The sequence below is a fragment of the Phyllobates terribilis genome, unplaced genomic scaffold (assembly GCF_046119375.1).
Source record: "Phyllobates terribilis strain yellow unplaced genomic scaffold, ASM4611937v1 Scaffold_1__5_contigs__length_1240528914, whole genome shotgun sequence".
Lineage (NCBI taxonomy): Eukaryota > Metazoa > Chordata > Amphibia > Anura > Dendrobatidae > Phyllobates > Phyllobates terribilis.
In genome coordinates, this window is record NW_027362761.1 from 359969750 (window position 1) to 359997362 (window position 27613).

General features: G+C 45.9%; 1 protein-coding gene across 3 annotated transcripts in view; it reads right to left on the reverse strand.

The window, feature by feature from the left end:
- The window catches only part of CFAP251 (cilia and flagella associated protein 251), a 112202-nt gene that overhangs the window by 41396 nt on the left and 43193 nt on the right, over positions 1 to 27613 (reverse strand). For all 3 annotated transcript variants that reach the window (XM_073676265.1, XM_073676266.1, XM_073676264.1), the window contains 3 exons: positions 14915 to 15066; positions 2669 to 2848; positions 2399 to 2583 (listed from right to left, as the gene is read on the reverse strand). In XM_073676265.1, coding sequence (XP_073532366.1) covers positions 2399 to 2583; positions 2669 to 2848; positions 14915 to 15066 — 517 coding nt within the window. The remainder of the gene's footprint in view (positions 1 to 2398; positions 2584 to 2668; positions 2849 to 14914; positions 15067 to 27613) is intronic.

Consider the following 27613-nt stretch of genomic DNA (forward strand, 5'->3'; position numbering starts at 1 on the left):
ACTTGTCGTGACCACCTGACAGCCTACCTAGAGGCTCCTGTCCGTCACGTGCCGTGACCACCTGACAGCCTACCTAGAGGCTCCCGACTGTCGCCTGCTGTCTCTGCCAGTTCATCTACCCGGATCTCTCGTCAGCCTGCCTGCTGTGCCCATCTGCAGTATCGGTCAGTCCCAGCCATCTGACCCGTGGGAGTCACCTGCTCTCTTACAAGGTCGTAACCAGAGTAGCACCTGGTCCCTCTGCTCGGTCCCTCCCTGGTCACGGAGTCGATAGCCGCCGTACGACCTAGGTCGGTCCGAGTTGATACTTAGTTACGCCCCTCTGGGTCCCTCCTTGCACCGCAGCACAGAGGTTCCACCACCCGGATCCGTAACACCTCCATACAGAATAATGGGCCCCAAATAGTCCTCCATACAGTATAATGGCCCCACATAGTCCTCCATACAGTGTAATGGGCCCCACATAGTCCTCCATACAGTGTAATGGGCCCCACATAGTCCTCCATACAGTGTAATGGGCCCCACATAGTCCTCCATACAGAATAATGGGCCCTTTTCCTCCATACAGAATGATGGGTCCCACATAGTCCTCCATACAGAATAATGGGCCCCACATAGTCCTCCATACAGAATAATGGGCCCCACATAGTCCTCCAAACAGAATAATGTGTCCCACATAGTCCTCCATACATTGTAATGGGCCCCACATAGTCCTCCATACAGAATAATGGGCCCTTTTCCTCCATACAGAATGATGGGTCCCACATAGTCCTCCATACAGTATAATGGGTCCCACATAGTCCTCCATGCAGAATAATGGCCCCACATAGTCCTCCATACAGTATAATGGGTCCCACATAGTCCTCCATACAGTATAATGGGTCCCACATAGTCCTCCATACCGTATAATGGGCCTCACATAGTCCTCCATACAGAATAATGGGCCTTACATAGTCATCCATACAGAATAATGGGCCCCACATAGTCCTCCATACAGTGTAATGGGCCCCACATAGTCCTCCATACAGAATAATGGGCCCTTTTCCTCCATACAGAATGATGGGTCCCACATAGTCCTCCATACAGAGAAATGGCCCCACATAGTCCTCCATACAGAATAATGGGTCCCACATAGTCCTCCATACAGTATAATAGGCCCAACATAGTCCTCCATACAGAATAATGGGACTCACATAGTCATCCATACAGAATAATGGGCCAAGCATAGTCCTCCATACAGTATAATGGTCCTCACATAGTCATCCATACAGAATAATGGGCCCCACATAGTCCTCCATACAGTGTAATGGGCTCCACATAGTCCTCCATACAGAATAATGGGCCCTTTTCCTCCATACAGAATGATGGGTCCCACATAGTCCTCCATACAGAGAAATGGCCCCACATAGTCCTCCATACAGAATAATGGGTCCCACATAGTCCTCCATACAGTATAATAGGCCCAACATAGTCCTCCATACAGAATAATGGGACTCATATAGTCATCCATACAGAATAATGGGCCCCACATAGTCCTCCATACAATATAATGGGCCAAGCATAGTCCTCCATACAGTATAATGGTCCTCACATAGTCATCCATACAGAATAATGGGCCCCACATAGTCCTCCATACAGTGTAATGGGCTCCACATAGTCCTCCATACAGAATAATGGGCCCTTTTCCTCCATACAGAATGATGGGTCCCACATAGTCCTCCATACAGAATAATGGCCCCACATAGTCCTCCATACAGAATAATGGGCCCCACATAGTCCCCCATACAGTATAATAGGCCCCACATAGTCCTCCATACAGTATAATGGGCCCCGCATAGTCCTCCATACAGAATAATGGGCCCCACATAGTCATCCATACAGAATAATGGGCCCCACATAGTCCTCCATACAGAATAATGGGCCTCACATAGTCTTCCATACAGTATAATGGCCCCACAGTCCTCCATACAGTATAATGGCCCTCCATAGTCATCCATACAGAATAATGGGCCCCACATAGTCCTGCATACAGAATAATGGCCCCACATAGGGGTGGTGATTCTGGTGTCGCAGGCCAAATAAAACCATCCTGCGGGCCAAATTTGGCCAACGGGCCAGAGTTTGACAAGTATGGTCTTCAGTTGTGCTCAAAAGTTTACATACACCGGCAGAATTTTTCCTTTCTTGGCCTTGTTTCAGAGAATATCAAGGATAACAAAAAACCTTTTCTCCACTCATGGTTATTGGTTGGGTGAAGCCATTGATTGTCAAACTACTGTGTTTTCTCTTTTTAAATCTTAATGACAACCCTTATTTTTGGTATTTCTTGCATGACAAACATGATTACATAAAGTAATGTGAAGTGATAATAAACAGGGAGAGAATTTTCCCTACTTACCTGCACATTTTAGTAGTTGCATTGTAAAGTTTCAATTTGTACTCATCATTGGCTACAAGGATAAAGCTTTCCTTAGTGAAAGGAGGGTACCATACTACACACTGCGGGATGGCACTCTGGTCAATACGGTCATTGCTCTGAATTATAATATGGTCTTTACTGCTGTTTGTAAGATCATACTCCACCTATAGGAAAAATGTAACAGAAGCTTTAAATAGATCATTAGGTAGATGGATAATGTCTAAATGTAGATACACCAATTCTACTAACCAACATCCGATCCACGCCAAGTGATAGGAGCCTTGGTTCACTGCTATCCAGATGTATGCCGAAAATTAAATTCTGAATAGGCTTATAGTGGCTTCGGTATCTGGCAAAGAATTCCCAGGATGCTCTTCCTCCACCCGTTTGTTTCATTTGCTGTAATAGTGTCACTGTGAATTCTTGATCCTAGAAAATTATTTATTGGAGTTTATGTTTCCATATATTTCATATAAGTTTGCCTATTCTTAGAGTCTGCACATGAGGCACGTGGAGGCCATATGTGACCTGTAGGCCACTAGTGGCATGAGACTGGCATATTGCAATGTGTGGATTAATCTTCACAATGCAGGAGCCACCAGCATAGTAGTCCGCAGTGTTTTCTCTAGATACAGAAACGAGGACTAAAATACAATTATAATTAACATTTTTCAACACCTATAGTAAATTAGGAGAGAATTTTTTTGTTTATTAACAATATTTATAGACTTTCTGCTGCTTGCAATAAACCAAACAAGCAAGAACAATCTCACTATCTCAACACATCTAATATAACAAGTGGTTTCTCCAAATTCAACAAAAATTGCCACTTTTACCAGTCTCTGTATTATTCAATCCCTAAATGACTTCTAATAATTAATAGAGCCCATCAGGCTGTTATGAACTACTGAAAAGGATTCTCGAGGAATCTTAGCCTATTTCTGATGAGCAATGCCCTCCAAATCACTACTATTCTTAGGTTTGTGTGCTGCAACCACCCCCTTCAACTCTAATCAGAGATTTTCTATGGGGGCTCAAGTCAGGCAACTATGATGGCCACTCCAGAAACTTCCAGGACTTCTTTCGCAAGTCTTGATGAACTTTGAGATATTCTTGGAATCATTGTCTTGTTGAAAAGGTCCAATGATGCCAGAGCCTCCTCACAGAAGTTTTCTCCCTGTATTTCCTGATACTTGATTGAATCCATCTTGCTCTCCACATGCTGCAGATTTCCAGTGCTAGAGAACTTTAAGCAGGCTTAGATCATCACAAAGCCACCACAATGCTTCACTGTAAGCCGGGCATTCTTTTCAGCAACAGAAATAATCCAAGGGCAGCCCAGCACTCATCACAACCTTCACATCTTTTTATTCTTTATGAGTTAAAAGATGGCAATGTACACAAAAAAGTCCTATAATAGACATCAGGAGTGTGTTCCTATCAGTCAACACATTTAGAATGCTATTGGTTCTTTAGTCATGCCAATTTCTGTTGCTGTTCGACTACCTGCTGGGCTGAGAGGCACCCTGCACACTCAGATGAACCATGAGGATTTCATTTCAAATGCAGATATCGGTATATGGTAAGCTGTCAAACTATCTGACTTGCTTCGTTCTTTCTCCTCCAGACATACTACTGATTTCTCAGAGCCCATGACGGCACCATGGAGAGAGGGAATCCGCCCTTCAAGGACAGGAAACCTACAGATAAAAAGGGCGGTACCTCTCTCCCGCATCAGTTGGTAAGATAGCACATAGAGGACCCCCAGGTTAGTAACACAAATTTTAAAATTTTTAAGAAGTTTACCAGACACACCTTGTGACTAAATATAGGTAATAAATAAATGTGCACACCCATGTGTGAAGGGAGGGAATGTACGGGTGCCGTCATGGGCTCTGAGAAATCCCGTTACCGGTAAGTAACTACGTCTTTCTCCTTCCCCTATGACGGCACCACGGAGAGAATTGCAGAGAAGTGTCGTGTAGGGAGGGACCACCGCTTCCAGAACCCTTCTACCAAAGGTAAGGTCCGAAGAAGATGTTAGATCCAGCTGGTAGTGCTTAAAGAATGTAGAAGGGGAAGACCAGGTTGCAGCTCTACATATCTGTTCAATTGAAGCACCGGCTTTCTCCACCCAGGAGGCTGCCACTGCCCTAGTCGAGTGAGCCTTTAAATCCTCCGGGGCGTTCTCCCCGCTAGATGAGTATGCCACCTTCTGACATCTAAGATGTGAAGGTTTTCTTCCCCCCTTTTTTTGGGATTCGAGCAAAAGGAAGGGAGGGTGACCTCCTGCGATCTATAGAAGTGTGATCCCACCTTAGGATGGTATGCTGGGTCAGTCCTAAGTGTCACCCTGTCCTCTAGAATTTGCGTAAAGGGACGCCCTGCTGATAAGGCTTGTATGTCGCTAACTCTACGTGTCGATGTGAGGGCTACTAAGAGAGACGTCTTAAGAGATAGGACTTTTAGAGATGCATCCGCTAAAGGTTCAAAGGGATATTTGGTTAGGGCTGAAAGAACTAAATTTAAGTCCCAAGGAGGAGTATTACGGGAGGGGATGGGCCTAGACCTGTGTGATGCCTTGATGAACCTAGAAATCCACCTATTTCTGGCCAGGTCGCAGTCGTATAGGGCTCCTAGTGCTGCCACCTGAACCTTTAGAGTGCTTGTGGCCAGACCCCGCTCCAATTCCTTTTGCAGGAACTCTAAGATGGAAGCAATAGTGGCCTCCCCTAGTACCTTCGACCCCGCAAATGAGAGAAATTTTTTCCAGGTTTTACCGTAAAGTCTGGTGGTTACGGGTTTACTACTCTGTAGTAGAGTGGAGATTAAATTCGGGGAAAACCCTCTATCAATTAATAGCGCCCTCTCAAAATCCAGGCTGTCAAGTGTAGATTTGCTACCTGAGGGTGGAGGACCGGTCCCTGGAAAAGGAGATCCGGAATCTCCGGAAGAACCCAGGGGTCGGAGGTGGACATTATCCTCAGCCAGGAAAACCACGGCCTCTTCGGCCAGAAGGGGGTTATCAGAATTATGTTTACCTTGTCTTCCCTGACTTTCCTCAGAATCGCCGGAATCAGAGCGATCGGAGGAAAGGCATAGGCTAGCTGGTGGTTGCATGGGATTGAGAAGGCATCTAATGCCGCTGGGTCCCCCTTGGGGCTGATTGAGCAGAATATGTCCACTGTGCAGACAGGGACTCCAAATTGTTCTCTCCTACCTGGAGGATGGATTTTGACACCTGTAGTAGGGAATGGGACCGGGTCCCCCCCTGGCGAATTAAGTATGCCACTACTACCTTGTTGTCTGAAAAAAACCCTTACATGGTGTCCCCGTAGGGTGTTTAGGAATTTTGAGACAGCGAATTTTACTGCCAGAAGTTCCTTCATGTTGGAAGATACCCCTTCCAAATCCTCTGACCAGGCCCCCTGAGCTATTTGGTCGTTTAGGTGAGCACCCCACCCCCTGGGGCTTGCATCTGTAGTTAGGACCAGCGACGCTGAGATTGTCCATGGAACGCCTCTGGTTAAATTGTCCACCTCCGTCCACCATGTTAGGGAAAGCAAGGTTTTTGATGACAATATTAGCCGACCTTCTAAGCGCCCTTTTAGTGACTTTCCTGCCCCCAAGATTTCCCATTACAAGTCCCTGGTGTGCAGCTAAGCCCAACGGACCCCTGGGATACAAGCAGTCATGGAACCTAGAAGGGACATTGCTCCCCGCAGAGTCATAGAGGGATGGTCTTTCACATGAGCTATCCGGGCTATCATGTTCTGGATTTTCCCTGACGGGAGACGGCATTCCTGATTCCTTGAATCTAATAGGATACCTAGATATTCTTGCACTTGATCCAGCTCCAACCTGGACTTTTTTAGGTTCAGAAGCCAGCCTAAATTTGTCAAGGAACTCATGACCCTTGCTAGATGGTCCTTGCAATGGCTGAACGAGTTGCCTATTATTAGCAGATCGTCCAGGTACGGGGTGATGAGGATGTTTTGCTCCCTCAGATGGGCCATTACCTCTGCCACTATTTTTGTGAAAACCCTTGGGGCTATCGCTAGACCGAAGGGGAGTAGTTGACTAGTCCTTTCAGCGATATTGCTACTCTCAGGAATTTCTGGCAGTCTCTGTGAATGGGGACGTGATAATAGGCGTCCTTGAGATCCAGGACAGCCATAAAACAGTCTGGGAACAATAATTTCACTGACGATTTTATTGACTCCATCTTGAAGGTTTGCACTTTTAGAAATTTGTTCAATTCTTTCAGGTTTACAATTGTCCTTAATGTCCCGTCTGTTTTTTTCCTGAAGAACAGAGGAGAGTAGAATCCTTCGCCTTCCTCCTGTGCAGGGACTTCCTGAAGGACTGCTTTCTCTATTAGGCCTAGAATTTCCTGTTCTAGTGCTAGTTGTTCTACCCCTGATGACCTCATGGGGGTTATGACAAAGTTCGGATAGGGAATGGAGTGGAACTGGAATTTTAGTCCTGTTTTTATCAGGTCTAAAATCCAAGGGCTGTTTGATATTTTTTCCCAGGCTGGGAGGAAAAGAAGAAGTCTCCCCTCCACCTGGGGCTGACTCTCATTGGGCGGGCTTCCTGTTATCGCTGGGGGACCTGTTAAACATAAACCCTTTGGCCTTTTTCTTCCTTTCCTCCCACCTATCCTGATCTTTGGGGGGTTTCCTGCGCATAAATTTCCTGCTCCGAAAGGACTTCCTGTATGAAGTACCGGAGAGGACCGGGAAGCGTTTTTTGTTATCCCCAGCTTTGTCAAGGATATCATCCAGAGTAGATCCAAATAGGAATTCCCCCTCGCAAGGATTAGGGTTGGTTTGGAGGTCACCTGGCCAGCATTTAAGCCAGAGGGCCCGCCTGGCTGCGTTAGAGAAGCTCGCAGCCCTGGCTGACAGTCTGACGAAATCGGCTGAAGTGTCAGCCAAAAAAGCTGCTGCGCCCTTCATTACTGGGATGGAGCCTAGTATATCATCCCTTGACGTTTTGTTTCTAAGTTGCGCCTCCACCTGATCTAGCCAGACCATTAAAGATCTGACTGTACATGTGGCTGCCACTGCGGGTTTTAACCCTCCTCCTGCCGCCTCCCAAGCTCAGGAAGGAGTCCGCTTGTTTGTCCATTGGGTCTTTTAACACCCCCATGTCTTCAAATGGCAGGGAAAATATTTTAGAGGCTTTAGCTATTGCAACGTCTAACTTTGGCGCCTTCCCCCAGAAGGAGCACACCGGGTCCTCAAAGGGGTATTTTCTCTTAGGGGACAACAAACCCTTCCTTTCTGGCTTTTTCCATTCTCTCTTAATCAGGGAGTGGACTTTATCATTGAGAGGAAAAGATCTTCTTTTCTTCTGTTCCAGGCCACTAAACATCATATCCTGGACTGATTTCTTAGGGCGAGGATCTACCAACCCCATAGTGGACCTGACAGCCTTAATTAAATTATCCATACCCTCTATAGGGAAACAGCTAGGACCCCCACCCTCAGAAGATGATGAGGACGAAGATAAACAGGACGAATCTGAGTCTACCACCTCCCCGTCCGAACTGCTAGATCCTGATACAGGGGATAGATTCCTGTTATTTTCTCATTTCTTTCCCCCCTTCTGCAGGGACTTGAAGGTATCCTCGACCTGGGATTTAATCAGGGATCTGAGCTCTGAGGCGAACTTAGGGGTCTCCTCACAAATTGTTTGTTCAATGCACGAGTTGCATAGTCTTTTTTGCCATGTGGTGGGCTGATCCTCTGCGCAAAGCGCGCAGGTCCTGTGTTTGGACTTGCCCGTACTCTTCCTTCCCTGAAGAGAGAAGAAAGGAGAGGGGGTGTCCCGAGTTACAAGTGAGCTTTCACGAAGATCACTTACCTACCCGCTGTAAGAGGGAATACCGGATTTGAAGAGGAACCCGTTCCAGTAGCTGGGTCTTTCCTCGAGGTTGACGCCACGCTGGAGTCCTTGCCACGTTGCGAAGACCTGCCAGACTGCCCGCTTCCACCGCTGTGTTGGCGTGAAGGGTCACTGGGGGGTCCTTTCGTACGCTTCCCATGTTACGGAGGTGATGGTGAGTGGGGGTGCAGGGACTGCACCTCCTGTAACTCCTGCTCGCTCATAGCTGAAGGGTGCCAGGAAGCACTTCCCTGGTGCATTCCCGGCAATTTAACCCCTGTAGGGCTCCGCCCCCCCCACCTGGCTGGCTGTGCACCTCCAGCATGGGGGACGCCCCCCCCCAGGGGAGTCCATCCCGCCCCCCCCAACGCTTCCTTCTGCTGGGCAAACCGTCCCCCGGTTCCTGCGCGTGCATTCAAGCGTGCCGCTCCCAGAGGGCATCGCGGCGCGCGGCCCTTCTGGGGCGCGCGCGCGCCAAGACCGCCGATACCCAGTGGTGCATTGCGGTTCGCGTCAGAGGGGAGGCGTCCAGCGGAAGCCCAGGCATGCAACCGACCTGGAAGCCCAGGCATACTCACCGACCTGGGCCCCGGAAGCCCCGGTATACTCACCAACCTTGGCCCCGACACCACTGGAGAACGCGGCAGCTCCAATCTTCTCCTGCGCTGCATCTCCCTGCCACCCTAGAGGCCCACTAACCCCAGCGGTGGCGCTACAGGACACCGCACCAGCCGAGGCAGGGAACCCCCGCTGCCTGAACTGATCTGGCCGGGCCTGGTAAATCCGTATTGTTCTGCTTTTCTTTTTCCTTTCCTTTTTCTTTTCTTCCTTCTTCTCCTGTAGGTCCCCGTCAAAGAAAACCAAAACCAACTGATGCGGGAGAGAGGTACCACTCTTTTTATCTGTAGGTTTCCTGTTCTTGAAGGGCGGATCCCCTCTCTCCGTGGTCCCATCATAGGGGAAGGAGAAAATTAAAAGTTTTATTTCATCTCTACATATAACAGCATCCCAGAACTTCTGTGGCCAATTTATATGGTTTTGAGCATATTGGGACCAACTGAGCAAACAGAAATCTCAGTGCCTTTTGTCATCAAATCTTGCTGCAGGTCTTTTGCAGTCACTCAAGGGTTTCTGACAATGGCTTCCTCAGGAATATGATGGCAGCGGGTGACCGCTTCCTCTTTTCTGCCACGTCCAGGTAGTTTTAGCCAGTGTTCTTTTTAGCGCTGAACTATCCTTTTCCTTGTTTGTGTAAGGCAACGATCTCTTCTCTTAACTTTTTGATCAATTTCTTGACAACCTAAAAATACTTGTCAATTAGTGGTCATTACCCATAGCTAAGAGTCCTCAGGAACGTTACCAGAAGCAGGTGTCTGGTTATGCATCACGTTTGCAGCAGTTTATATTAGTTAAAAGTACTAAAGACTCTGGTCATGAAGGGATTGAATAATTCTTAGGTTATGTTCTCACTGTCTGGAGCCGGCTGCTGCCCCGAAGCTGCAGAATAGCCGCGAGGCTTCCACTCGTTATACAAATGAGCGGTGCCATAGAGGTTAGGTCTATGGGTAAAGCCTGCATGCGGACCTGCAAAAGAAATTGACATCCTGCGGTCTGGAAAGACGTGCCGCATGTCAGTTTCCGCAGGTGACCCGCAGGTGCCCAGATACGCACAGTGGACATGGGATTTCTAGAAATTCCATCCACTATGCTGTAACACCTGGCCGCTGCGGGTTTGACGCTGCATAACACGCAGCATCAAACCCGCAGCGGCTCCGGATCGTGTGCACATACCCTTAGTCTGCAGTGGCATTTTGTGTACACTTCGGAGAAACCACTTGTTATATTAGTTGTGTTGAGCTTGTTCTTCTTTGATTGGTTAATTGAAAACAACAAAACGTTTATAAGTTTTGCAAATAAACCTAATTTGCAATGGGGGTTGAATAATTTTGAATGCATCTGTAAGGCTGCAATTAAACCGCACGATTGCAGCCGTTAAATGACCTCCTACTGGCTGCATGGAAGCCGGTTATTTAATAGCCTGTTTAAACAGACTGCTGCACTTCCATGCACACAGAACATCGCTAATACAGTCATTCTGCACAGATAAAAAATCATGTCCTTGGCAGCGTATGTCCTGCTTACATGGGTTATCATCCACTCCTGGTATGTAGCCATGGATAATCTGAGATTAGATAAAATCATTTTCTGGGTTTGGCTTTTATTTCTGGTGTTTTTACCATTCATTATATATGCTCATGCAAACGAACATGGATCTCGATCTGATCTCGGACCTCAATGCACGGATTGGCTGCAGGTCTCCCGACTCGAGCGTGACAGCCTAATAGAAATACATGAAGCTGTCATGCTTCGGTTGGGAGACAGTGGGATCGGACACAAGATCCACGGATGTCTGCATGAGACCTAAGACTTGAGAAATCACGGTAAAAATACATGTACAAAATTGCACTAAATAAAAAAAAAATTCCCCAAACATACAGTACAGACCACAAGTTTGGACACACCTTCTCATTTAAAGATTTTTCTGTATTTTCATGATTTTGAAAATTGTACATTCACACTGAAGGCATCAAAGCTATGAATTAACACATGTGGAATTATATACTTAACAAAAAGTGTGAAACAACTGAAAATATGTCTTTTATATTCTAGGTTCTTCACAGTAGCCACCTTTTGCTTTGATGACTGCTTTGCACACTCTTGGCATTCTCTTGATGAGCTTCAAGAGGTAGTCACCGGAAATGGTTTTCACTTCACAGGTGTGCCCTGTCAGGTTTAATAAGTGGGATTTCTTGCCTTATAAATGGGGTTGGGACCATCAGTTGTGTTGTGCAGAAGTCAGGTGGATACACAGCTGATAGTCCTACTGAATAGACTGTTAGAATTTGTATTATGGCAAGAAAAAAAGCAGCTAAGTAAAGAAAAACGCGTGGCCATCATTACTTTAAGAAATGAAGGTCAGTCAGTACGAAAAATTGGGCAAACTTTGAAAACTTTTGCAGTTGCAAAAATCATCAAGCGCTACAAAGAAACTGGCTCACATGAGGACCGCCCCAGGAAAGGAAGACCAAGAGTCACCTCTGCTTTTGAGGATAAGTTTATCCGAGTCACCAGCCTCAGAAATCGCAGGTTAACAGCAGCTCAGATTAGAGACCAGGTCAATGCCACACAGAGTTCTAGCAGCAGACACATCTCTGCAACAACTGTTAAGAGGAGACTTTGTGCAGCAGGCCTTCATGGTAAAATAGCTGCTAGGAAACCACTGCTAAGGACAGGCAACAAGCAAAAGAGACTTGTTTGGGCTAAAGAACACAAGGAATGGGCATTAGACCAGTGGAAATCTGTGTTTTGGTCTGATGAGTCCAAATTTGAGATCTTTGGTTCCAACCACCATGTCTTTGTGCGACGCAGAAAAGGTGAACGGATGGACTCTACATGCCTGCTTCCCACCGTGAAGCATGGAGGAGGAGGTGTGATGGTGTGGGGGTGCTTTGCTGGTGACACTGTTGGGGATTTATTCAAAATTGAAGGCATACTGAACCAGCATGGCTACCACAGCATCTTGCAGCGGCATGCTATTCCATCCGGTTTGCGTTTAGTTGGACCATCATTTATTTTTCAACAGGACAATGACCCCAAACACACCTCCAGGCTGTGTAAGGGCTATTTGATCAAGAAGGAGAGTGATGGGGTGCTACGCCAGATGACCTGGCCTCCACAGTCACCAGACCTGAACCTAATCGACATGATTTGGGGTGAGCTGGACGCAGAGTGAAGGCAAAAGGGCCAACAAGTGCTAAGCATCTCTGGGAACTCCTTCAAGATTGTTGGAAGACCATTTCCAGTGACTACCTCTTGAAGCTCATCAAGAGAATGCCAAGAGTGTGCAAAGCAGTCATCAAAGCAAAAGGTGGCTTCTTTGAAGAACCTAGAATATAAGACATATTTTCAGTTGTTTCACACTTTTTTGTTAAGTATATAATTCCACATGTGTTAATTCATAGTTTTGATGCCTTCAGTGTGAATGTACAATTTTCATAGTCATGAAAATACAGAAAAATCTTTAAATGAGAAGGTGTGTCCAAACTTTTGGTCTGTACTGTACATGTAGAAACCTTATAAGAAAGCATGCTACATTTTGAAAAATACTGGCATTTTTACATTTTCTTTTCATGCTGCTTAAAGCACCATTCCAGTGTTTTTTTTTATTTTACCGCTTTAGTGATGTCACTAATCTAAGTTCCCAACACCTAGTAAAATACTTACCAGCCACAGTCTTCATCTGTTATCCGGTTGTCTTCTGCATTTCGAGTGTTTGCTGGGTGAGCCAGAAGTTAAACTCAATGTAAGTCTATAAGAGCCAGAAGGAGACTCACAAAGTGGTGGAGCGGAACCGGAGCGGCGCCAGGAGGGCAGAAGACGGAGTCTGGTAAGTATAATGCTAGGGGCAGGGAACATGAATTAGTGATACCACTCCAGCACTAAAATAAATAAAAAAAACACTGGAGGGGTGTTATAAACCACCAGATATAAAAACACACTACAGTGCCTACAAGTAGTATTCAACCCCCTGCAGATTTAGGTGGTTGACACATGCGGAATTAACTTGGCATTGTGACATTTGTACTGTTGATCAGCCTGGAAGTGGGAAATGCACTGCAGCAACTTTTTTTTTGTTTTTTTAAAACGTTAAAAGTTAATTCAGAGTGTCATTTATTATTCAACCCCTCAAACCACAAGAATTCTGTTTGGTCCCCCTAAAGTATTAAGAAGTAGTTCAGGCACCAAGAATAATGAGCTTCACATGTGTGGATTAAAGATCTCTTTTGCCAGCCTTTTCTGACTATTTAAGACCCTCCCCAAACTTGTGAACAGCACTCAGACATGGTCAACATGGGAAAGACAAAAGAGCATTCCAAGGCCATCAGAGACAAGATCGTGGAGGGTCACAAGGCTGGCAAGGGGTACAAAGCCCTTTCTAAGGAGTTGGGCCTACCTGTCTCCACTGTTGGGAGCATCATCCGTAAGTGGAAGGCTTATGGAACTACTGGACAGCCTTTGAAAGTGTCCTCCCGTGCCGAGGCCAGGCTTGTCCGAAGAGTCAAGGCTAACCCAAGGACAACAAGGAAGGAGCTCCGGGAAGATCTCATGGCAGTGGGGACATTGGTTTCAGTCAATACCATAAGTAACGTACTCCACCGCAATGGTCTCCGTTCCAGACGAGCCCGTAAGGTACCTTTACTTTCAAAGCGTCATGTCAAGGCTCGTCTACAGTTTGCTCATGATCACTTGGAGGACTCTGAGACAGACTGGTTCAAGGTTCTATGGCCTGATGAGACCAAGATCGAGATCTTTGGTGCCAACCACACACGTGACGTTTGGAGACTGGATGGCACTGCATACGACCCCAAGAATACCATCCCTACAGTCAAGCATGGTGGTGGCAGCATCATGCTGTGGGGCTGTTTCTCTGCCAAGGGGCCTGGCCATCTGGTCCGCATCCATGGGAAGATGGATAGCACGGCCTACCTGGAGATTTTGGCCAAGAACCTCCGCTCCTCCATCAAGGATCTTAAGATGGATCGTAATTTCATCTTCCAACAAGACAACGACCCAAAGCACACAGCCAAGAAAACCAAGGCCTGGTTCAAGAGGGAAAAAGTCAAGGTGTTGGAGTGGCCTAGTCAGTCTCCTGACCTTAACCCAATTGAAAACTTGTGGAAGGAGCTCAAGAATAAAGTCCACATGAGACACCCAAAGAACCTAGATAACTTGGAGAAGATCTGCATGGAGGAGTGGGCCAAGATAACTCCACAGACCTGTGCCGGCCTGATCAGGTCTTATAAAAGACGATTATTAGCTGTAATTGCAAACAAGGGTTATTCCACAAAATATTAAACATAGGGGTTGAATAATAATTGACCCACACTTTTATGTTTAAAATTTAATAAAATTCAACTGAGCAACATAACTTTTTGGTTTGTAAGATTTATGCTTCTGTTCATAAAACCTACTCTCGTTTGCAGTTTGAAGGCTCTAACTTATTTGCATCTTATCAAACCAGCTAAATCTGCAGGGGGTTGAATACTACTTGTAGGCACTGTATGTGAAAGAGCCCTAAATATTTTTTTTTCTCATAGCTATATCAGTCATGTGAAACAATAGTAATGTTTTTAATGGGTTAGCTATTGTGATATAAATTACAACTTTAAAAAATATGAATACAGGCAACATACCAGGACCAGCACAAGGGTATGTCGTGGGGCAGAACCTTCCATCTTTTGCTATTTTCCTGAAAAATGTGCAGTCAGGAAAGAAAGGTTTGCTAACAATGGGCTGTGGTTTCACACAGTGAGAAAAGTGCACAAAGTCTCTAATAAGTTGCCTATATTCATGTTTTCCCACACATTTATTAAATTAAACATAATACAGGCCATACTCTTAACTACACTTATAAAAGGTATATAATATGTAATATAATATAATGGCACCTTGATAAAATTCTTTCAGAAACAAAGAAATGTACTGATTCCAAACATTGTGTATGCAACGTAAATATGTATATATAGATCCTCAGATACTTACTGCTGTAGCAAGGTATTGTGAATTATGGGAGAAAGTGACATGGGTGATTGATCCTTTTGCATACTTGAATTGTTCTTTGGTTTCATCTTCTAATGTCACAGCATCCAAAATATTTATGCTTCCATCTGTAAAGCCAGCTGCCAAAAAGGAACCTGAAAGTCAAAAATAAGATCCATAAGTGTCCCACAGAGGGAATGGGAATGACCATGAAAAGACATTAATAATTAATAATAATTGATCCCTTGCTGTTTTTGTAAGTTTGCCCACTGACAAAGACATGAACAGTCTATAATTTTAAGGGTAGGTTAATTTTAACATTGAGAGATAGAATATCAAAAAAAAAAAAAAATCAAGAAAATCACATTGTATAAATTAGATAAATTTATTTGCATTTTGCAGTGAGAAATAACCATTTGATCCCCTACAAACCATTATGAATACTGGCTCCTACAGACCAGTTAGATGCTCCTAATCAACTTGTAACCTGCATTAAAGACAGTTGTCTCACATAGTCACCTGTATAAATGACTCCTGTCCACAGACTCAATTAATCAGTCTGACTCTAACCTCTACAACATGGGCAAGACCAAAGAGCTTTCTAAGGATGTCAGGGACAAGATCATAGACCTGCACAAAACAGGAATGGGCTACAAAACCATAAGTAAGACGCTGGGTGAGAAGGAGACAACTGTTGGTGCAATAGTAAGAAAATGGAAGAAATACAAAATGACTGTCAATCGACATCGATCTGGGGCACCATGCAAAATCTCACCTCGTGGGGTATCCTTGATCATGAGGAAGGTGAGAGATCAGCCTAAAACTACACGGGGGGAACTTGTTAATGATCTCAAAGCAGCTGGGACCACAGTCATCAAGAAAACCATTGGTAACACATTACGCCTTAAAGGTTTAAAATCCTGCAGTGCCCGCAAGGTCCCCCTGCTCAAGAAGGCACATGTGCAGGCCCATCTGAAGTTTGCCAATGAACACCTGGATGATTCTGTGAGTTATTGGGAGAAGGAGCTGTGGTCAGATGAGACAAAAATTGAGCTCTTTGGCATTAACTCAATTCGCCGTGTTTGGAGGAAGAGAAATACTGCCTATGACCTAAAGAACACCGTCCCCACTGTCAACCATGGAGGTGGAAACATTATTTTTTGGGGGTGTTTCTCTGCTAAGGGCACAGGACTACTTCACCACATCAATGGGAGAATGGATGGAGCCATGTACCGTAAAATCCTGAGTGACAACCTCCTTCCCTCTGCCAGGACATTAAAAATGGGTCTTCCAGCAAGACAATGACCCAAAACATACAGCCAAGGCAACAAAGGAGTGGCACAGAAAGAAGCACGGTAAGGTCATGGAGTGGCCTAGCCTGTCTCCAGACCTTAATCCCATAGAAAACTTATGGAAGGAGTTGAAGCTCCGAATTGCCAAGCGACATCCTCAAAATTTGAATGATTTAGAGATGATCGGCAAAGAGAAGTGGACCAAAATTCCTCCTGCCATGTGCGCAACCCTCATCATCAACTACAAAATATGTCTGACTGCTGTGCTTGCCAACAAGGGTTTTGCCACCAAGTATTAAGTGTTGTTTGCCAGAGGAATCAAATACTTATTTCTCACTGCAAAATGCAAATAAATGTATCTAATTTACACAATGTGATTTTATTGATTTTTTGGGGGATATTCTATCTCTCAATGTTAAAATTAACCTACAATTAAAATTATAGACTGTTCATGTCTTTGTCAGTGGGCAAACTTACAAAAACAGCAAGGGATCAAATAATTATTTCCTTCACTGTATATAACATATTCAGATGAACAGGTCAAATAATGATTAATGGGATTCTGGAAACAATCTCCTTTCATTACAGTATATTTGAACAATTGATACAGTTGAGACATACAGTGGTGGCCAAAAGTATTGGCACCCCTGCAATTCTGTCAGATAATACTCAGTTTCTTCCTGAAAATGATTGCAATGACAAATTCTTTGGTATTATTATCTTCATTTAATTTGTCTTCAATGAAAAAACACAAAAAGAATTGTCCTAAAGCCAAATTGGATACAATTCCACACCAAACCCAAAAAAGGGGGTGGACAAAAGTATTGGCACTGTTTGAAAAATCATGTGATGCTTCTCTAATTCGTGTAATTAACAGCACCTGTAACTTACCTGTGGCACCTAACAGGTGTTAGCAATAACTAAATCACACTTGCAGCCAGTTAACATGGATTAAAGTTGACTCAACCTCTGTCCTGTGTCCTTGTGTGTACCACATTGAGCATGGAGAAAAGAAAGAAGACCAAAGAACTGTCTGAGGACTTGAGAAACCAAATTGTGAAGAAGCATGAGCAATCTCAAGGCTACAAGTCCATCTCCAAAGACCTGAATGTTCCTGTGTCTTCCGTGCGCAGTGTCATCAAGAAGTTTAAAGCCCATGGCACTGTGGCTAACCTCCCTAGATGTGGACGGAAAAGAAAAATTGACGAGAGATTTCAACGCAAGATTGTGCGGATGGTGGATAAAGAACCTCGACTAACATCCAAACAAGTTCAAGCTGCCCTGCAGTCCGAGGGTACAACAGTGTCAACCCGTACTATCCGTCGGCGTCTGAATGGAAAGGGACTGTATGGTAGGATATCCAGGAAGACCCCACTTCTTACCCTGAGACATAAAAAAGCCAGGCTGGAGTTTGCCAAAACTTACCTGAGAAAGCCTAAAACGTTTTGGAAGAATGTTCTCTGGTCAGATGAGACAAAAGTAGAGCTTTTTGGGAAAAAGCATCAACATAGAGTGTACAGGAAAATAAAAAAGAGGCATTCAAAGAAAAGAACACGGTCCCTACAGTCAAACATGGCGGAGGTTCCCTGATGTTTTGGGGTTGCTTTGCTGCCTCTGGCACTGGACTGCTTGACCGTGTGCATGGCATTATGAAGTCTGAAGACTATCAACAAATTTTGCAGCATAATGTAGGGCCCAGTGTGAGAAAGCTGGGTCTTCCTCAGAGGTCATGGGTCTTCCAGCAGGACAAGGACCCAAAACACACTTCCAAAAGCACTATAAAATGGTTTTAGAGAAAGCACTGGAGACTTCTAAGGTGGCCAGCAATGAGTCCAGACCTGAATCCCATAGAACACCTGTGGAGAGATCTCAAAATGGCAGTTTGCAGAAGGCACCCTTCAAATATCAGGGACCTGGAGCAGTTTGCCAAAGAAGAATGGTCTACAATTCCAGCAGAGCATTGTAAGAAACTCATTGATGGTTACCGGAAGCGGTTGTTCGCAGTTATTTTGGCTAAAGGTTGTGCAACCAAGTATTAGGCTGAGGGTGCCAATACTTTTGTCTGGCCCATTTTTGGAGTTTTGTGTGAAATGATCAATGATTTGATTTTTGCTTCATTCTCTTTTGTGTTTTTTCCTTTCAAGTAAATTAAATGAAGATAATAATACCAAAGAATTTGTGATTGCAATCATTTTCAGGAAGAAACTGAGTATTATCTGACAGAATTGCAGGGGTGCCAATACTTTTGGCCACCACTGTAGGTAAATGTAGAACAGGTGGTCATCTGTCAAAGTTTGGGTCTGTGATTTTTTTGGGGCCATGTAATGCAGCGACTTGCGGCATTACGGTAATGGTCCAGGATGTGTTTTGGCTGACCATGTACCTCCCCCTCAGGTGACTGGTCACATGACTGTGACATAGTGCAGATCCTGTGCACACAGAATGTCTGATCACATGACTGTGATATCAGCACAGGTCCTGTGGGTGTCTACTACAGGATATATAAATCCTGGTAGTCTTGACACAGGGGGTGTGTGTAAGGCGTGAGGCCTGTTCCCGTGTGGGACACCGTTAGTGTGAAGCCTGGTGAAGCCTGAAAGGTCGAAGCTGGATCCTTAGGTGTAAGCGATGCCAGTGGCCTTGGAGGGCAGAGGCTTGAAAGACAAGAGCCTGAAAGGCAGAGGCTGGATGTTAAGTGTGAAGACATACCAGTAGCCTTCGAAGGTACGAGGGCTGGAGACCCCCACCAGGGAAGCCTAAAAGCCACAGAGGTGGCAGAACAAAACCGTTAAGGCCCGGCAAAAGGTAAAAGCGGTACGTTATATAGACATTGTTATAGTTTCTCTGCTGAAGGCTGTAATTGGAGCCAAGTGGGCATAGCTGCCACTGGAAAGGCTCGTGGACATTATATGTGTGATAAGCGGTTTATGATAAATAATAAACTGCTGCATTGTGAAATACTGGAAAGACATTGCATGTGTGCTTTAATTGACCCGGTGCAGCGAGTATCCCCAAGTATGATGACTAGCGCTGCCTTACATGTGGTTCGAGAATGCGGGCAACTGCAGCCCGGTTGTTAGGGGCAACTGCAGCCCGGTTGCTAGCAGCAACTGCAGCCCGGTTGCTAGGGGCAACGGCACAGGACGACGAGTGTGGATACAAGCATCTTGCTGTGAATCGGCGGGGTCACGAAGATTAAAGCATCTGGCTGCAACTCGGTGGTGTTGCGAAGATTGTCGTCGCACTCAAACCCGGTTTTTGCTGTGGCTCGGCAGGGTCAAGAAGATTAAAGCATCTTGCGGTAACTCGGCAGGGGTTACGAAAATTGTCATCGCACTCAAACCTGGCTTGCTGTGGCTCGGTGGGGCCACGAAAATTTTCTGGGGAGAGCGGTGTGTATGAATAGTGTACCGCGATGGCTGTGAATGGAGCAGCAAAAGAAAATGAAGCTTTTGAGCGATTAGCGTGCCGGTTAAAACCGCAGCAGGAATTTGAGAAACGTCTGCGGGACATGGTGCAGGAACAGCAGGAGCTGTGGGCATCGTATGGAGTGGCGGCAGTAGACCATTCCGTTTACTCCCCGGGGCCCCATTGTTGTCCCAGAGTGCCCGGGGAGGTGGTAAGAGCTGTTGTGAACTGAGTCCTAAGACTATTGTTGATTTTTCTTGCAAAAATTCCCCTACCGGTGTGGTTGTTTAAAAGGGGGCGGAGTCTAAAAAAGGGGCGGTTGTTCAAAACAAAAAACAAAACGTGGAGTATAGAAAATCAAAAAAATTTACTGGTGGTGGGTTGGTACCGCCTAAAAATGACAATGTGACCGTTGATAATGGAGTAGCTCCAGTAGAAGGGGGTGACGTCAAGGTGGGAGGTGACTTGTTGGTCCACGACACCATAGGGAGTGACGCAGACCCCGCAACTGACGGTGACACTACAAAAGTAGAAAGAGAGTTCAGTCAGTTCAGTCAGGAGGGGCTAGACGAGGGGAGAGAGTCCTCCTCTCATCGTCGACGGCGCAGGGCCACAAAAAGGTTGTTCCTGTAGTCTTTGCTGCAAGTGAAAATAAAGAAAATGTAGTTCTGTGTGCCTTTGTTTCAAGTGTGGATCCTCCTTTAGAAGCAGAAGAGGAGGTGACGTTGCCAATAGCAACCTCCGGTACATTACTGAGTCAGAAGGATCTGACAGCCCTGAAAGAGGAGGCGGCCAGTCCTGACCAACAGCTGGAGCCTATCAGGCAGCAGTATCAGAGTGACGTGCAGCAACTAAGGGAAAACCTAGGGAACGTGTCCTCAGACCAGCTGAACCTGGAGTCTGAACAGCAGCAAATATACTAGGTTGTGAGGAACTGGCAGCGAGACCTGGAGGAAGCGACGGGGAGGTTAACCAATGGAAGGAAGCGTTCTACGAAATAGAGGAGGACCGCCGCAAAATCAAGGAGGAGGTTTTTCAATTAGAGATTGACAAAGCGGAGTGTGAAGATGAGTTATGCGAGGTGAAATATCGCTTCTCCCGGGTACAGTTAGAGCTGTCTGCCCTCAAAGAGGCGCTGCAGGATGAAGTTTCTGGGCGTGAACAAAACCTAGAACGACTGCGCGAACAGTTCAACCGGTAGCTGTGTGACTCCAAGAAGGAATATGGTGGACTCATGAGGGAGCTGCAGCAATTCCAGGACCAAGTAAAGCCTCTAATGCAGGAGAAGGAGCGGCTGGTGACCTCTCTGTACCAGCGAGACCGGGAGCTATCCGCCCTGAAAGAGGCAATAAAAGATGAAGTGTCTGGTCACGATCGTGAGGCAGAAAAGAGGCATGAAAAGTTCAATAGGGAACTGCAACAAATCAAGAGAGACTATGAGGATCTCCTCAAGGTTAAGGAAAAACTAGAGGAGGATAAAACTGATGCAGAGCACATGCGCCAAGTGGTTGAGACCACTCTGCAGGACACCCGTGATGAAAATGGTGATCTGCGCAGAAAAACCCTAGGTCTGGATGCTCAGGTGAAGGAGCTGCAGACGTTCTATGTTAATTTCCAGAGGGCAGAGATGTGCCTTAAGGAAAGAATCAGCAAGATGGAAGCTGAGTGGAAAAAGTTGGAGTCTATCAGAGAAGCCACAGACCAGGGGCAGGAGTTGGCCACTGGAGATGGGAGGTATGAAATAGATACCTCCTCGAATAATACGAGCTCGGGTGATTCGGTGGAAGTAAGAGCCGAGATTAAGGAGCTCAAGGAGTCGCTACAAGCCCATTGGAAGCAAGAGAAGCTTCAGAGACTGGCTATTGAGAGCCGAGTGGGCGCATTGGAGACAGAGAGGTCTGAGAGAACACTACTGTTAATGGAGCAGCTGAAGCAGGAAGAGCTTCAGAGATGGGCTGCTGAGAGGCGAGTAGCTGAGCTAGAGGAAGAAGTTTTCGGGCTTAAAAGTCACCTGGCAAGGTATCACTCAGTGAACGAGGCCTCCTTGGAGAAGGAAAAGGAAAAACAAGGTGCACTCACTCCCTTATACCATGAGAAGGTGGACCTGAGGAGAGTTAAGAGTGTGTCAACAGAAGATAAATATGAATTGGAAGTGGTCAAGACGAAAATTCTTGAAGTTGTAGCTGTGAGTCAGCTCAGGGGAAGCATACAGGGTGAAGAAGCCGAAAGTCAGTTGTCTCTGAAAATTGAGCTGGTTGATCGTCTGGAAACCACTGGTGAGACAAAAATGTCTCGGTACAAATGCCTCATAGATGTACCCAAGGATTTGAGAGAAGAGTGCACCAGTGAGTCCGTGCATGAAGCGTTTAAGAAGGCCGTGGGAGCCTGTAAGGTGTACTCGACCTCAGAAGCTAAACAGCTGGTGGTCCTGTCCATGACCGAAGTCACAGTGAAGAGGGTGGCAATCCTAAGTGACATACACTGGCGATGTATTCGCACGAAGCGTTTCTCTGGTTGAAGACGGAACAAGCCGTTAGACAACTGGAGCTTATGAGAAAAGCTCACAGTCTGTGGGAAGAGGTCATCCGGGTGCCTCATGTTCTGGTGAGAAAGCTCATTGGGAGAAATGGCCGAGCCATGCAGACGATGGTAAAGACGTCTTGTGTGATGAGAGTAAGCAGTCCACGTGATCGTCAGGACTGGATACCAGATGAAGATGGCATGGTGTCATTCTCCGCTGTAGGAACGGAAGAAGGTCTTGCATCTGTACGCATGCTGATGGAGTACCGAGTGACCTACCTGCGAGAGGTAGAACAGTTGAATCTCGCTAGACTGCGAGTGGAAAGACAGAATCGCCTGAGCGGCAGAAAGTGGCAGCCGTCTAGAAATTGTGAGATCAGACAGAGAAAGGGCCCCCTAAATAACAGAACAGCTACAGCTGAAGTTAGGGACCTTTCAAGATGTCCTGAGAGTAGTGGGCGTGGGTTTAGAGGTAGTGAGACCTCCAGAAACTCAGGGGTCAGTGGCCCATACAAACGACCCAATAGAGGACGGGACAGTACGGAGTCGAACCGGACCTTAGATACCAGGGCATGTGAGTCACACTGCTGTATTGACCGCTGGGAGCGGGGGAGGTCTGACAAGGTTATGACTGACCGCTGGGAGCAGGGGAGGTCTGACAAGGTTACGACTGACTGCTGGGAGCGGGGAAGGTCTGACAAGTTTATGACCCGGAAATGTGACTTGACGAGGTCAGTGACAATGACGAATGGTAGGTCCCTAAGGAATGGGCTAATGTCGATGACTAATGTTCCAGGCGCTGAACAGCGGAATTGTCAAGTACATGGTCTCGGTGTGAACTGTGGGTTATGAGGTAATTGTGTATACTATGTGTTCAACCCCACAAGTTTGAACAGAGGGGGGGATATGCAATGCAGCGACTTACGGCATTACGGTAATGGTCCAGGATGTGTTTTGGTTGACCATGTACCTCCCCCTCAGGTGACTGGTCACATGACTGTGACATAGTGCAAGTCCTGTGCACACAGAATGTCTGATCACATGACTGTGACATCAGCACAAGTCTGGTGGGTGTGTACTACAGGATATAAACCCCTGGTAGTCTTGACACAGGGGGTGTGTGTAAGGCGTGAGGCCTGTTCCCGTGTGGGACACCGTTAGTGTGAAGCCTGGTGAAGCCTGAAAGGTCGAAGCTGGATCCTTAGGTGTAAGCGATGCCAGTGGCCTTGGAGGACAGAGGCTTGAAAGACAAGAGTCCTGAAAGGCAGAGGCTGGATGTTAAGTGTGAAGACATACCAGTAGCCTTCGAAGGTACGAGGGCTCGAGACCCCCACCTGGGAAGCCTAAAAGCCACAACAGTGGCAGAACAAAACCGTTAAGACCCGGCAAAAGGTAAAAGCGGTACGTTATATGGACATTGTTATAGTTTCTCTGCTGAAGGCTGTAATTGGAGCCAAGTGGGCATAGCTGCCACTGGAAAGGCTCATGGACATTATATGTGTGATAAGCGGTTTATGATAAATAATAAACTGCTGCATTGTGAAATACCGGAAAGACATTGCATGTGTGCTTTAATTGACCCGGTGCAGCGAGTATCCCCCAGTATGATGACTAGCGCTGCCTTACAGGCCAATATCAGAATGGACCAGTACATCTGGTAAACATTTACGTATATGTTGTAATATGTTGTCTGACAATATTCACTATTTTACCAATTTCATCACAGAAAGTTGTCACCATTGGGATTCTTTTGATCTTTTTATCTGCATTTGGTCTGTTTGTAAGGATAACATCACGCTCAAGTACCTTATGTAACGGACTGGTTGGTGGAACCACTGTGCCGTGATCCGAGAAGAGCCTGGAGGGGCGTGACTAGGTGCCTCACCAAGTCCGACCTCGGATGCACAGCGACTCACGATACCGTGATAGGAGGAGAGACGAGGGAGACGGGATCAGGTGCTACACCAGAACTGACCTCTAGTGGATGGCAGCCGACCCCCAAGGGACAAGAGGCAGAAGTGGCCAGGAATGGTAGACTTGGCAAGCACTGGCTGGCACAGCTGGTACAGTGACTGGCACGACAGACATGACTGGCATCCTGGTAGGCACATGCAGGTGGGCACAGCTGATATACAGGACAGGTATGCTGGAAATACAAGCACTGGGACCTGAGCACTACCAAGCGTGTTAGAAACAGATTTACAACGTTGCACAGGCACCTCCATGCAGGTGGAGGTGCCTTAAATAGTGATCGTCTCCCAGCCATTGGCTCAGAACCCTTTAGGACGCCGTGCGCGGCCCTTTTAAAAAGGAGGGAGCGCGCGCCCTAAGCACAGTGCCCAGGGATCTGCGCGCAGTGCGTGTTACCCTGGACATCAGCAGCCGAGGCAGGAGCAGGAAGGCAGGAGCAGGAAGTATGGGACACGGCGGTGAGTCAACGTCTCAGCTGGGGAAGGGAGGCAGAAGGCAGAGACGCCGGCGCTATACCTTAACTTTATTTTGCCACTTCTTAAGTAGATTCTTTGGGTAATTTCTCCATTTAAATTTATTGGTCATGTTCTCAAGGGAGGTTAGGAAAACCCCATCATCACTTACTATTCTTTTAACACGCATGTACTGACTATAAGGTAAGGACTCAATTATTTGGCGTGGATGATGACTCTCATATATTTCAGAATATTATTTTTATCTGTAGGTTTGATATTAATTTCAGTAGATGATTTCATATCATTCAATTTCACAAGAACATCTAAAAACTGGAACTCGGTCTCCAGAAATACCAATGTGAATTCTATATCATTATCAAAACCATTCAGAAATTCAGGAAAACATATCAATTCAGATGGATTACTGGACCATAGGAGGAAGACGTCATCTATGTATCTGCACCACCTCAGGACATTTCCGAAGTGGTGCGACACATAGACCAGATCCTCCTCCATGACCACCATCATAAGATTAGCATAAGCCGGCGCCATATTCGTGCCCATCGCGGTCCCACGTTGCTGCATATAATACTCATCTCTAAATGGAAGTAATTATTTCTGAGTACCACCTCCAACAACTTCAAAATAAATTCAATTGATTTCAATGTATAGGATTTACAACATAGTTTTTTACCAATCGCAGCAAGACCCTTATGACTAATTGACGTGTACAAAGAAAGAACATCAAAAGATGCCAAAATAACTCTATGCTCAAGTTCAATTTCCTTAAGTTTACATAAAAAAATCAGTTGTATCTTGTATGAAAGAAGAGGTATGTCTAGCAAGTGGACCAAAAATCTTGTCCAAAAAAATTCCTGTGACTAAATAATAGAATCACTTCCATACACTATGGGATGTCCAGGTGAATTGGTCAATGATTTATGTATTTTTGGTACTACATATATGACAGGCATAATTGTATTTTCTACTTTTAAATATTTATAAAGATTATCATCTATTACATCAAAATATTTAGCTTCATATAAGATTTTGTTTTAGTCTTCCAATGATATTCAATTTGGATCCCCATTAAGTTTGACATACACATTTGTATCAGATAACTGCCGTTTGATTTCAGTCACATAATCATGAGTATCCATGATGACGACAGCACCACCTTTGTCCACAGGCTTTATGGTGATAGATAGATATATATGTATATATATATCTATCAGAGACAAACCCCTTAACATTGAAATTGAAGTACGAAGAAGAAAATCATGTTAATGATATGCAAATGATGAAAAGATGAAAACAAGTGCCACATGCAGAAGTACACGCACTTACATGCATTGGCATGGTATCTATGAGGTTGTTAATGAACGTCTGAGGAATGTTCGGTCACAATGAATACAATTGGACATGAAAATCATCAAAATCAACTGCTGGCAGCTCCCTTTGCAATTGACGTCCCAGATATGCTCATTGGGAGACAAGTCTCGAGATGGTGCAGGCAAAGGGTAGCACGATTAGGTCACGCAGCCTGCTCACATGATTGTATATCTATATATATTGTAGGGATCCATGTTCTCAGGTAGGCATTGGGTAGCATTCACACAGGCAATGCTGTCTAAGCATGTGCAATTTTATTGCTTTCATAAAACTCCAAAGAATTCAAAAACTAAAAACAGCCTCTTCTGGGCAAAAAGTATAACAGAAAATAAACAGTTCATTTAGCAGGGCAGATATGTCAGTGCGGGCTCACCAGAACAGATTACAGTCCTTTCTCCCAGAGAAAACTTTACTCAAATAAGAGTCCTTTCTCTACAGGCTGCAGCTTCCACACAGTTCTCTGCAGCTCCAACACACAGACTGATCAGATTTCCTAGCTGACTCATGCAGTCTCCATTCAGAGAGTGACTCTGGCATGACTCTCTCTCAACTACAGTTCATATTTTGGCTGGTCACTCACCAGCATCACACTCGATTCTGCTTCATCCAGCAGACTGATACACCTAGTGAACACAGGTCCTGGTTTTTAGTCAAAGCTAGCCAGGTGTATCTAATCAAGACCTGCAGTACTAGGATTTAACCCAGTCCTACGTGGCTTTGCTACATACCCCCAATGCCCAAAGCCGGGAGTTGGCACCATCTGCCAACACACAGAGCCTACAGAACTTTAAATTGACCCAAGCGGGAGATTCATGCCTGGCCAATTGCGGAAAATGATTTTTGGCACACTGCTCTGCTACCTAGAGATTACACACATCGGCTCTGCTGAGTATAGGCATCGGGGTGCGTTAATCTCAGCCTCTCAGCTGTTATCACCGCTTACCGCCGACATCTTCAGAGTACACAGACAGCGCTGTGTGGGAGTGTGGAAGGTGAGTAGAAGCGTTTATTTTTTTTTCCTTTGCATTGGATATTTGCATATACCCAGGATGGGGGCCCATATAACTACCCAGGATGGAGGGGTCCATATAACTATCTAGGATGGGGACCCTATAACTACCCAGGATGGGGGCCCACATAACTACCCAGGATGGGGGCCAACATAACTACCCAGGATGGGGGCCCATAAAACTACCCAGGATGGGGGTCCATATAACTATCCAGGATGGTGGCCCATATAACTATCCATGATGGGGGCCCATATAACTATCCAGGATGGGGGCCCATATAACTATCCAGGATGGGGGCCCATATAACTACCCAGGATAGGGGCCCATATAACTACCTAGGATGGAGGGGACCATATAACTACCCAGGATGGAGGGGCTCATATAACTACCCAGGATGGAGGGGCCCATATAACTACCCAGGATGGAGGAGCCCTATAACTACCCAGGATGGAGGAGCCCTATAACTACCCAGGATGGAGGGGCCCTATAACTACCCAGGATGGAGGGACCCTATAACTACCCAGGATGGAGGGGCCCATATAACTACCCAGAATGGGGGCAAATACCAAGATGGGGGGCATATACCTACCCAGGATGGAGGGGCATATACCTACCTAGGATTGGGACGGGGCAGATGCCCAGGATGGGGACCAT